At 42.3% G+C, this 13,519-nt stretch overlaps 1 protein-coding gene across 2 annotated transcripts in view; it reads left to right on the forward strand.

Moving 5' to 3' along the window:
* ptpn13 (protein tyrosine phosphatase non-receptor type 13) overlaps nt 1–13,519 on the forward strand; it is a 280,945-nt gene that overhangs the window by 180,496 nt on the left and 86,930 nt on the right. For both annotated transcript variants that reach the window (XM_078543989.1, XM_078543998.1), the window contains 4 exons: nt 7,175–7,551; nt 12,567–12,786; nt 12,959–12,988; nt 13,083–13,241. In XM_078543989.1, coding sequence (XP_078400115.1) covers nt 7,175–7,551; nt 12,567–12,786; nt 12,959–12,988; nt 13,083–13,241 — 786 coding nt within the window. The remainder of the gene's footprint in view (nt 1–7,174; nt 7,552–12,566; nt 12,787–12,958; nt 12,989–13,082; nt 13,242–13,519) is intronic.

A 13,519-nucleotide genomic window follows, 5' to 3' on the forward strand; every position in this document is an offset into this window, starting at 1 on the left:
CTTGCCATTCCAGCAATCAGTCTGGTGAACCTTCGCTGCACTCCCTCGATGGCAGGTATATCCTTTCTTAGGTAAGAAGACCAAAACTGCACACACTACCCTAGGTGTACCCAAGGCCCTGTACAGCTGCAGTAAGACATCCTTGCTCCAGTACTCAAGTCCCCTTGCAATGAAGCCAACAGACCATTTGCCTTTCTAACTGCTTGCTGCACCTGCAAGCTTGCTTTCAGTGACCGGTGTACAAGGACATCCAGGCCCCTTTCATATCAATATTTTGAATCTATCACCATTTAAATAATCATTTGCCATTCTGTTTTTCCTACCAAAGTGGATAACTTTACACTTGATCACATTATACTGCATCTGCCATGTATTTGCCCGCTTACTCAACATGTCTAAATTGCCTTGAAGCCTCTTTACATCCTCCTCACCACTCACGTTCCCACCTAGTTTTGTGTCGTCAGCAAACTTGGAAATATTACATTTAGTTTCCTCATCCAAATCATTAATATATATATTGTGAAAAGCTGGGGCCCAGGCGCTGATCCCTGCAGTACCACGCTAGTCACTGCCTGTCATTCTGAAAAAGACCCATTTATTCCTACTCTGTTTCTTGTCTGATAACTGATTTTCAATCCATGCCAATATATTACCCCCAATCCTATGTGCTTTAATTTTACACACTAACCTTTTCAGTGGACTTGATCAAAAGCTTTCTGAAAATCCAAGTATACCATATCCACTGGTTCTCCCTTATCTATTCTGCTAGTTACATCCTCAAAAAAAACCCCAGTGGGTTTGTCAAACGTGATTTCCCTTTCATAAATCCATGTTGACTTTTGTCTAGCCCTGTTGATATTTTCTAAGTGTCCTGTTATCACATCCTTTATAATAGACACTAGCATTTTCCCTACCACTGAGGTTAGGCTAACCAGTATGTAATTCCTTGTTTTTTCCCTTCCCACTTTTTAAATTTGCCACACTCCAATCTACCAGGATTGTTCCAGAATCTACAGAATTTTGGAAGATGACAACCAATGCATCCACTATTTCCATGGCCATGTCATTTTACTAAATAGGATGTAGATTATCAGGTCCTGGGAATTTATTGGCTTTCAGTCCCATTAATTTCTTCAGCACTGTTTTTTAAGTAATACTAATTTCTTCAATTCCTCCTTCTCACTAGACTCTCGATTCCCTAGCATTTCTGGGAAGATATTTGTGTCTTCCTCCGTGAAGGCAGAACTAAAGTAGTTGTTTAATTGCTTTGCCATTTTCTTGTTCTCTATTATAAATTCTCCCATTTCAGACCTACATTTGTCTTCACCAATCCTTTTCTTCTTATATACTCGTAGAAACTTTTACAGATCTCTTATGTTCCTTGCAAATTTATTCTCATACTCTATTTTCTTCCTCTTAATCCCTTTGACCTCCTTTGCTGAATTCCGAACTGCTCCCAATCCTCAGGCTCGCTACTTTTTCTAACAACTTTATATGACTCCTCTTTGGATCTAACACTATCCTTAATTTCTTTTGTTAGCCATGGTTGGGCTACTTTTCCTGTTGTGTTTTTGCACCAGAAAGGAATATATAACTGTCGTAATGCATACATTCGTTCCTTAAACATTAGTCATTGCCTATCTACTGTCATTTTAATGAAGTTCTTGTAATGAAGTTCCCCAATCTCCCTTAGCCAACTCACACTTCATTTCTTTGTAGTTTCCTTTGTTTAGATTTAGGACCCCTATTTTCGGGTTGGACTACTTCACTTTTCACCCTAAAGAAGAATTCTATTATGTTATGATCACTGTTCCCTAAAGGACCCCACACAACAAGATTATTAATTAACCCCTTCTCATTGCACAAAACCAGAACTAGGATAGCCTGTTCCCTCGTTGGTTCCTCAACATACTCGTCTAAAAAACCATCTCATACACACACCAGGAATTCATCCGCCGCATTTTTATTGCTAACTTGGTTTGCCCAGTCTATGTGTAGATTAAAGTTACCTTTGTTACATGCATCTCTAATTTCCTGTTTAATACCATCCCCTACCTTACCACTACTGTTTGGAGGCCTGTAGACAACTCCCACTAAGATTTTCCACCGCTTGTTGCTTCTTCGCTCCACCCAGACTGATTCTACTTGTTTTCTGAGCCAATATCCTCTCTCACTATTGCACTGATTTCATCCTTAACTAACAAGTGCCACCCACCCCCTTTTCCTTTTTGACTGTCCTTCCTAAATATCGAATGTCCTTGGATATTCAGTTCCTAGACTTGGTCACCCTGCAGCCATGCCTCTGTAATCGCAATCATGTCATACCCATTTATATCTATTTGCGCTGTTAGAAGGGAATTCAAGAAGGGAAGTAACTTGCCTGAATGTGGGGCTCAGAGTAGCAGGAGTTCTCTTCCTGACCCCACATTAAAGGAACCCATCACTGCTGCTTCTGACCCTAACTCCCAATCTCCCTCAGACCTTAATTTTCCCAATGATTTCTCAATTGGAACCATTTAATTGGGGACTGCTGCTGCAATGCCAGCAGTGAATCAGTCTTGCACTCCTGTTTAAGCTATAAATATTTGTACCTTATAAATATGTCCCAACTTTCATGTTGGGTTAAAACAACATTTTTGTTTAACAGTTTTTAATCCTCCTCCTTTGAGAGAAATATTTGGAGGAAAGGGAGAGCAATGTTACAGCATTATCCATCTCATACCTAAGTAAATTACAAAAGAAAATTAGGTTTTCACAAAAATTGTTTAGCAACTTATTAGACTTATTGTTCCTTTTGGAGATCAATACAATATATAGGAAACTAACAGTATATTGATCCCACAACTATACATGTACCTGGAAAAAATAATTTTGCTATCAAACCCATAATTATTTATTACTTTAAACTATCTTATAGAAAGGGTATACCATTCAAATATCTTCAGTCTAATGATAAAAACCCAACTTATTAGGCTTGTTTCTGCATGCGTACTCTTGCCTTTGTAGCACTGAATCACTGCTAACCACAAAGCACTTCAAAAGGTTTTACACTTCAGAAATGTTTTGTGCTTTATTTATACTGCAATTCTGAAGGCATTACATTCAATATAATGAGGAATAATAGTCCAGATAAGTTTAAATGGAAGCCCCTGTGCAGAACCTGGAATCGCTTTGTGACATTGTGCTTTACTGCTAAACACCAGCTTTTCATTGCTCTAACCTACAATTTGTTGAAATAATGGCATTTGGGTTGTGCTTGAGGAAGGATTTCATTTTTTTCTAAAACTGATAAATGAACTGCTTTGCTTGCGTGGGCACCTTGCACGACAGTGCTCACTTCAGCAATTCCATGTAATGTTCACTTAAAATAGAACAAGTATTTTTTCCCCTTTAGTCAAAAGTTAGAAACCAACAAAGTAATGAAAAATGTCAGAGTTAGAAAGGAAGAAAAATGGAGACATGCCAACAGAAGGGCATGAGAAGCAGGAATAGACTGAAACTATACCTCAAGACGGTCAGTCCAATTTGGATGCAACTTCCCTTCCCTTCCCTTCCCCGACCCCTCTGTATCTATTTCTGGGGATAGGCCTTGAACCAGTATTCACTATCAGCTCAATGACTCCCACAGCTATCTCCACTACAGTCCCCGCACCCTGCTTCCTGTAAAGACTTCATTCTATTCTACCAGTTTCTCTGTTTCCACCACATCTGCTCTAATGATGCAGCCCTCCATCCTAGAGTTTCTGATAGGTCTTCCTATTTCCCCAATGAAAGATTTGCCCCCAGCGTGTTTGACAGGGTGCTCGGCCACATCAGTCCCATTTCCCATGCAAATGCTCTCATCCTTCTTTCCCCCTCCCTGGCCCCTCCCAGAGCTACGATAGGGTTCCCCTTGTCCTCCCCTTTCACCCACCAGCTTCTTTATGCAACAGACCATTCTTCATTCCACCACCTCCAACATGGTGCCACCAGCAAATATGTCTTCCCCTCCCCTTCCCTTACAGCATTCCGAAGGGACCATACGTGACACCCTGATCCACTCCTCAATTACCCCAACATCCCCCTGCCCTCCCATTCCCACAGCACCTTTCCACGCAAACGCAGGAGGTGCAACCTCCTTTGCTTCTTATGCTGTTCCAGTGGAACTTAAGGAACAGCACCCCATCTTTTGATTAAGCACTTTACAGCCTCCTGGACTCAACATTGAGTTCAGCAATTTCGGACCGTTACCTCTGCCCTCGTTTTGTTTCCTTTTTTTTTCATAGGTGTTGGTTTTACTCTAGTTTTTCTCCTTTTTTTTGCTTTTGGACAGCAGCTGTTCATCGTTCTGCCATTCACATCTCCTCATTTTTGTTTCTTTACTCATTCTATTATCACTCCCTATGACCATGCACCACCAATCCTTTTGTCATTTAATCTCTCCTGCCTTGCAGTCTATCACAGAGTTTCCCTTTTTTCTTTTTCTGATCCTCCCCCTTTCACTTACTTAAAACCTATAAAATCCCTAACTTTTCCCAGTTCCAATGTAAGGTCATTAACCTGAACCGCTAACTCTCGTTTCTCTCTCCACAGATGTTGCCTGACTTGTTAAGTATTTCCAGCATTTTCTGGTTTTATCTATATTTCCAGCATCTGCAGTTTTTTTTCAATGCAAGTTTTCTGAGGAGAAACTGGAGTTCCAGCTAAACCAGCAGGGCTGTTTCTGTATTAAGTTTTGGCAAGCAGTCAGTTTTCTGCACGAATGGTAGAATGGGAGGAGTATTTTTTTCTTTGGATGTATGGGATCCTAGGCCCTGACATTTACAGGAAGTTGGGAAAAGTGTGCAATATCACAGACAAAATCCAGCAAGGCTGAGGACACAGGTTCTGTCAGATTTAAGGGGAGGACCTAGTTATTATTTCATTGTCCATTTCCCACCCAACAATTGGCCAAATTGACATGCTGCTGGGCTGGAGGCCACAATCAGGGTCCCTTGTGGGGGCAGTCCCTGGCAGTGGAGAGAGGTAGGGAACGAGAGATCAGAGCTTGGTAGGGGAGAGGGGAGCAGCGATTGGGAAGGAGGGAGCGAGAGATTGGGGTTGATGGGGGTGGGGAGAAAGGCAAAGAAAATGGTAATTGGGAACTAGAGACTGAGGCTGGAGGGGGTGCGAGAGGCTGGTGACCATGGCAATGGAAAAAGAGAGGCCATGATCGGCAGAGGGAAATCCAAAGGTTTGCCTAAATATCTGGATGGGTCACTTCTGCTCCTCCTGGTCCACAAGCAGTGCTGTAAAAGACACGCACTTTCTTTTGGAGGCAACTCCCGTCCCCCTTTTATGGCCTGGTAGCCTGGGCTATGAGAAAACCGAGGGACAGTCTGTTCTGATGAAAGCTCATCTCAACCTGAAACATTGACCTGAATCTTCTGAACAGTGGGAATGCTACGCACATTGCCACCGCTTGCAAAGATTTTCCTGACCTGACACTACTGCGCATTTCTTCCGAAATCTTCCAATCCCTGTTGTCAAAGAATTGCACAGTGCAGCATCCCCTGGGGACGGAGTAGAGTTGGGGGAAGAGAGGGCATACCTCTTTTTACAGGATTAGCTGCTGTTTTCTGTTAAGTATTTAAAGGCCCAGCCTTTTAATAAATATTCGTGAATACGTGGGTAGGGGCTGAATGGGTAATTGGGTGGTTTGAAGCATAGTCAGTTGATGGGGAGATGGGTTTTTAAGGGGAGGTAGTTGGGTGGTCAGGGCCACATCGGAGGTTAGCCTGGTTGGGTCGGGGTTAGTCGGGCTGGTGAGGGAAATCAGGAGGCAGTCGGATGGTGGGGGTGTAGCCATGTTAATGGGTAATCGAGCTGGATTTTGGGTAGTAGTCAGGTCAGGTTGGTGGGAAGTCAAATCAGTGGGGTAATTGGGTCGGGGTGGTGGCCGGGGAGGTAGTCAGATGGTCAGAGGGGATAGCCAGATCCGGTCAGAAAGTAGTCGGGGAGGGGGGTTGGGTAGTCAAGTTGAGGGTAGGTAGTTGGGTCGGGGGTGAGTAGCCAGGTCAGGCCTGGGGGATTGTCAGGTTGAGTCAGGTGGGTAGCTGGTTGAGCAGCAGTCAGATCAGGGCAAGTTAGTGGGTAGTTGGGTCGACGGGGGTAAGTCGGGTTGGGTGGTAGTCAGGTTGGAGTAGTCGGATTGGGGTTGCAGTCAAGTCGGGGGCTAGTTGTGTTGGGTCAGGGGGCTGGTCAGGTCCGGGAGAGTCGTCAGTTGGGTTGGGGGATATTTGGGTCAGAGTTGTAGTCAGGTCAGATCAGGGATAGTTGGGTCACGTCGGGGGGTTCTTGGTTTGGGTTGTGGGGTAGTCAGGTAGGGATGAGTGGTCTAGTCGGGTCGGGGAGGATAGTTGGGGGGCCAGGTGGTAGTTGGGTCCAGTTGGAGGTAGGGTGGGTTAGTACAACCTGGTTGGGGGATTGTAGAGTCTGGTCAGGATTCTTAGTCGGATGACCGGGGAAGGTAGTTAGGGCTGGTCAGGGGGTAGTCAGGTGGCCGGGGAGATGGTTGAAGGGTCGTTATCCGATTGAGTTACCCAGCTTTTAAACTTTGTTGCATTTCCTGGGTAACTATCAAGGGAAGGTGTGCAGCTCTGTCCAAGTCTTCAACTCTAGCTCAGAGTCAAAGACTTGGGCGCAGGGTCCCAGGCAGCAGGTGAGTTGTCCATTGGAAGTTCAGATTTCCAGGGCAATTTCCACGTAAGTCCTACAGGGTGCTGATGGCACTTTCCATTTTCTGTCCAGTCTCCGGAGTCCGGAAGATCTGGGCCATTAACTCTGTTTCTCTCCACAGATGCTGCCTGATCCGCTGAGCAGTTCCAGTATTTTCTGTTTTTATTTCAGATTTCCAGCATCCTCATTCTTTTGTTTTTGTTTCGTCAGTATTCTCTCTCCATTGTTCTCCATAGTAGCCTCCTCACAAAAAAGATTTAACGCATGTTGTTAAGGAGCTTTCTCTACAATTGTATCCATGAAGCATTTGGAATTTTAAGAAAATAATTTTCTGCTGTAGATGTACCTTAAATATAATTATGTTGAAAATCAACAAGAAAATGCAATCCCTTAAAAACAAAGCTTCAGATTGTGCTTGAGTTGGAAAATGTTTTTGAAAGTGTAGACATGTAATTTGACTAGGTCTTTGATTTTGCAGAGTGTAAATGATTCCCAGATATATGGGACTAAATTACAGAAACAGTGCTTGGACAGCTCACTGATATCTGGAAAGATGAATAACAGTACTGCGGATGAAGGTGATGTAGAAATTGAAAATGAATTTCAAAATCCAAGGCTGAAGTCTCCTTCTCGAAGGAATAGCTATAGTGACAGCTCAGATTGTGATGATGTTGATAAGCATTCCATGTTAAAAGATGATGCGAGTCACAACAAAACGATCGCCGTTTGTCAAATATCCGGGGGTTCGATATCTTTCTCCAGCAACCAGTATGAACTGCCATGCAGCCAGGAAGAAACCATCCAACATATTTACTTCTCTCCACAAGAATCTTCTAAACATGAGCTAATTAACAGGTTGGTTTTGAAACATACCATTCAGCATTTTATCTCCTTCCAACATTCTTTGTTTCATTTTGATTAAATGATCAGAGTATATGATCAAATGAAAAGCATCAGGAGTTTAACATTTCTGTGGTATAATGGCCAAAAATCCTTGCAAGAACAGAAATAACAACTTGTATTTATATAGCACCTTTAATGTAGTAAGAAGGCCCACAGACACTTTATGGGAGCATTCTAAAAGAAAAATTGATAACCGAGCCACATAAGGAGATATTAGCACGTATGACCAAGTGCTTGGTCAAAAAGGTGATTTTTAAGGTGTGCCTTTTAGGAGGAATGTGAGGTAGAGAGACAGAGAGGCTTAGGTAGGCAATACCGAAACTTGGGGCCTTTTCAGCTGAAGGCATGAACTCTAGTGGTGGAGCACTTAAAATTGGGGGCGTTTAAGAAGCCAGAATTGGAGGATTTTTAAAATTCTTTCATGGGATGTGAGTGTTGTTGGCAAGGACAGCATTTGTTGCTCATCCCTAATTGCCCTTGATTTGGTGGCAGTGCACCACCCTCTTGAACTATTGCAGTCCATCAAGCATAGGTACACCTACAGTGTTGTTAGGAAGGATGTCCTGGGTTTTTGACCCAGTGACAGTGAAGGAATGGCAATATTGTTCCAAGTCAGGGTGATGTGTGGCTTGTTGGGGAACTTGCAGGTGGTAGTGTTCCCTTGCATCGGCTGTCTTTGTCTTCCTAGTTGGTATAGTCTACTGGTTTGGAAGGTACTCTTGATGGGGCTTGGCAACTTGTTGCAGTGAATCTTGTTTTTGGTACACAATGCTGCCACAGTCTGCCAGTGGTGGAGGGAGTGAATGTTTAAAGGTGGTGGATGTGGTGCTGATCAAGTGGGCTTCTTTGTCCTGGATAGAATTGAGCTTCTTGAGTGTTGTTGGAGCTGCATTCATCTAAGCCAGTGGAGAGTATCCATTACACTTCTGATTTCTGCCTTGTAGATGATGGACAGGCTTTGGGGAGTCAGGAGGTGAGTTATTTGACATAGAATTCCCACCCTCCCACCTGCTCTTGTAGCCACAATATTTATAAGGCTGGCCCAGTTCAGGTTCTGGTCAATGGCAACCCCAAGCATGTTGAAGGTGGAAGATTCATCAATGGTAATATTATTGAACATCAAGGAGAGATGGTTAGATTCTCTCTTGTTGGAGGTGATCATTGCCTGGCACTCGTGTGGCTCAGATGTTACTTTTCAACCCAAGCCTGAATGTTAGGTCTTGCAGCAGTAACCACTGATTACTTCAGAATCTGAGGAGTTGTGAATGGTGCTGAATGTTAAACTCATCAGTGAACGGCTGGAACTTTACAGCCCCATTGAGGCGAGCCATTCTAAAATCCATTGACTTCGCAGGACCGTAAAATCCTACTGGCTTAAAATTCCACCCACCATTCCCACTTCTGACCTTATGATGGAGGGAAGGTCATTGATGAAGCAACCAAAGATGATTAGGCTTAGGGTGCTATCCTTAGGAGTTCCTGCAGCAATGGCCTGGGGCTGACAACAATCGCACCAATCTTCCTTTCATGTTAGGTGTGACTCCAACCAGTAGGAAGTTTGCCCCTGTGATTCCCATTACATACAAATAAAGAAATAGGCCAAGTAGGCCTTTCGGCCCCCTCGAACCTACTCTGGCATTCAATAAGATCATCGCTAATCCGTTTGTGTTTTGAATGCCACATTCCCATCTACCCCCGATAACTTTTGATTCCGTTGCCTAACCAGAATCTATCTACCGCTGTCTTAAAAATATTCAATGACCCCGCCTCCACTGCCTTCTGAGGCAGTGTTCTAAAGTCGCACAATCCTCAGAGAAAAAAATTCTCCTCATTTTTGTCCTAAAAGGGCGACCCCTAATTTTAATACAGTGCCCCCCCCACTTCTGGATTCACCCACAAGGGGAAACATTCCACGTCCACCTTGTTGAGGCTGTTCAGGATCTTATATGCTTCAATCAAGTCACTCCTCACTCTTTTAAACTCAAGTGGAAAAAAGCTCAGTTTGTCCAATCTTTCCTCATAGGACAACCCACTCATTCCAGGTATCAATCTAGTAAACCTCATCTGAACAGCCTCCCAATGCATTTACATCCTTCCTTAAGTAAGGAGACCAAACTACATACAGTATTCAAGATGCGGTCTTACCAATGCTTGTATAACTGAAGCATAACATCCCTCCCTTTATGTTCAATTCCTTTCGTAATAAAGGATAGCATTCCCTTAGCCGCCTTAATTACTTGCTGTCCCTGCATACTAACTTTTTGTGGCTCATGCACTAGATTACCTAGATCCCCCTGCACCTCGGAATTCTGCAGCCATTCTCTGTTTAGTTTTGCTAGGGATCCTTGATGCCACACTTGGTCAGATGCTGCCTTGATGTCAAGGGCAGTCATTCTTACCTCATTTCTTGAATTCAGTTCTCCTGCCTGTGTTTGGACCAAGGCTATACTGAGGTCTGAAGCCAAATGGCCCTGGTGGAACCCAAGCTGAACGTCATTGAGAAGGTTATTGCTGTGTAAGTGCCGCTTGATAGCACTGTCAACAATACCTTCCATTACTTTACTGATGATTGAGAGTAGATTCATGGAGTGGTAATTGGTTAGTTGGATTTGTCCTGCTTTTTGTCTTCCGGACTTAACTGGGCAATTTTCTACTCTCTTGGGGAGATGCCATCGTTGTAGCTGTACTGGAACAGCTTGGCTAGGGGCGCAACTAGTTCTGGAGCACAAGTCTTCAGTACTATTGCCGGAATGTTGTCAGGGCCCATAGTCTTAGCAGTATCCAAATCCTTCAGCTGTTTTTTGATTTCATGTAGAGTGAATTGAATTGGCTGAAAATTGGTATCTGTGATGCTGGGGACGTTGCGGGGAGGCCAAGATGGATCATTCAGTTGACACTTCTGGCTAAAGATGGTTGCAAATGCTTCAGTCCTGTCTTTTGCACTGACATGTTGGCTCCCCCACCATTGAGAATAGGGATATTTGTGGAGCTTTCTCCTCCCATTAATTGTTTAATTGTCCACCGCCATTCACAACTCGATGTGGCAGTGGTTTGATCTGATCCGTTGGTTGTAGGATCACTTGGCTCTGTCTATCGCATATATCTCAGAGGGTTGTAGAACTGAAGGCAATTAGAGATTTGGAGGGATGAAGCCATGGAGTTGCGCCAGTTTGAGTTTACCACTTCATACCACCCATGCTTGTATCTTTTCCCTGTAGGATTGCAAGTCGTCTCGAGGTTTTTTGAGCTTTTGCTATGGCACCATGCTTACAAGAGTTCAAACCACATACACTTATCTGTCTTGATAACTTTGCAGCCAGCAGAGTGATGAATACTTTTCATTTCTTTTGGATTGAACCCTTGGTCTTGATGAAGGGAAAAGGGTTTGGAAATTTTACCGAATTTTTTGTCATAATTTTAGCAGGAGACCTACAGAACCCTGAGTAAAGTGGCCTAAACAATCATTTGCAGGTATTTTTCTTAAGTTTCCGCCAGCTTTCCATTGAAATTACAGCAGGAGATTGGGAGCATCCTCATTGAATTTTAGCGTAGTATTCTTTAACCACCTGATTCATCCAATCTGTCTGTTTTGTATAGGCTCTTTGATTTGTTTGAAAACCTCCTGGTTCATTAACAATTAAGTGTGAAACTAATTTTACTTTGTGTAATATTGTTTTTTTTCTCCAGTATCCATTCATTTAAACTAAAAACAAGCCTACCCTTTCCAAAATACAATCTTACAGTTTTGTTTTTCTCTCCATTGGCAACTGTACTTGCACTCCTCAAATGAAGCAAATTATGTAGGCAAATGCACCAGTCAAACTTCTTTGCTAATTGGGATGAATGAGGAAATAATCTGTTCTTGGTGGTGGTAATGATTACTGATGAAAGAAAATGGCCCAGGGCACTGGGAGAACATCCTTCACTGGATCTTTTATATCCACCACAACAAATGGATGGGATCTCCAGGTAGACATCTCAGCTAAAAGATGGCAGCTTCGGCATTGCAATGTTTCCTCTCTACTGCACTGAAGTTTAAGCCTAGATTATGTGCCTAGATCTTGAAGCAAGGTTTGAGCCAAAACCTTCCAAGTCAAGAGTCTTTCAGATGAAATCATTAGCAGAGGTCCCATCTGCCATTTCAGTTGGACATAAAAGACTCTATAGCAGGATTTTAAGAAAAGCAAGGAAGTTCTATTAGTGACTTAGCCCGCTTTTACCCATCAACCCATATCAGAATGCGTCACTGTTTATCTAATTGCAATTTGTGGGGTCTTGTGCAAGTTGGCTGCCATGTTTTTCTACATTACTGCAGTGAAAGCACCTCAATCATACTTAATTGGAGTACTTTGGGGGCATCCTGAAGATTGTTAAAGGTGTTGTATAAATGGAAAATCCATTTCTTTTTAAGTAAAAAATAGTATTGTCACAGTAAATTCCATGCTGTACCTATGTCGAAAGTGATAAAAGACAAAGGTGATAAAGGAAGAGGGACATTCATATTTACTAACACATAGGTGCACACAATTCAGGTACAATTTGCAAATGGAAGGGGCTACACAGTATACTGGAGCTAATTTTATTCTTTAGTTCTCATTTTTATACAAGGTTTTGTTATCCATTGGGTGGAAATTATTGTCAGTCATTTTACTGCCACAACAAAGGTGTTATTTGGTGATGGAAAGGATATGGGGTCAGGCAATATGAGCACTTAATGAATTCATGCTTCCATTACATCATTGGAAGGTTGAATTTAGTACTAATTTATTGAATGTTCAGATTGCCAATGGGAATTTCTACGTATCTGTCACTTTTTAAAAAAAAATCAAATTTAATCTAAGTAATTTGAAAAAGCAAATCATAACATGAAACAACATACCTTTTATTGAAGAAAGTTAATTTGTGATTTAGGTTATTAATATAGACTTCCCCTGTTTAAGTTGTTTTTAATCCTACTTGTATCCTAGAAAGCCACCTTCACCAGTGCTTCTAGACCTTGTGTCACATCAAGGCTTCGGACTTGAACCTGAGGTTCCCTCTCCTACTCCGGTAGATGAAAAGTGCATTAGTTCCAGTTCAAGATCTGAAATAGAATCTTCAGCCTCTTCAGACATCATAACCACTTCAGCACCACATCAGGACAGCGAGAACCTTGAAGAGGAGGAGGAAGAAGATGACTTACAGCCAGTAAATATTAATGATGGGTTACTTGCTACATCTTTTAAGCACAATAATCATTTTGAAGTAATCACTACAATGGATTTAATTTAATTTGTGATTGATTTATCAATTACCATCTTGTTTGAACAGACAATGAAAACCCACTACACTTAAAATTTGCTTACTCGTTTAATTTCAGACCCTTTTACGTGCAAGATGGGTTAATCTAGTGAGAATTCTTTTATATAATTCACAGGTAGATTTTTTTCTGTGTCAATGCCTGCTCCTTGCTCTAAAATTATCACCAATTCCCTTTGCAATAGGAAGTGGAGTTGCATATTACTTTGAAGAAATCAGAAAAGGGGAGTTTGGGATTTACTGTCACAAAAGGGGATGCTAACATTGGTTGCTACATACATGACATCATCCAGGACCCAGCAAAAAGTGATGGAAGATTAAGACCTGGTGACAGATTGATAATGGTAAGCCCAACCAGAACAGAAGTAATTATCCTAAATGTGTCTTGACGTTATAAGTCAAAAGCAAAATACTGTGGATACTGCAAACCTGAAATAAAAACAGATAATGCTGGAAATATTTAGCAGATCGGGCAGTATCTGTGGAGTCAGAAACAGTTAATGTTTTAGGTCCATGACCTTTCATCAAAGTATGGTGTACCTCAACATCCAGAAGACTTCGCACATGGGGTTACTTGTTGAAATCAAAACTGTAATCATGGAATTGGATAAGAAATTGAACA

This window comes from Cetorhinus maximus, chromosome 1 (assembly GCF_964194155.1).
Source record: "Cetorhinus maximus chromosome 1, sCetMax3.hap1.1, whole genome shotgun sequence".
Taxonomy (NCBI): Eukaryota; Metazoa; Chordata; class Chondrichthyes; order Lamniformes; family Cetorhinidae; genus Cetorhinus; species Cetorhinus maximus.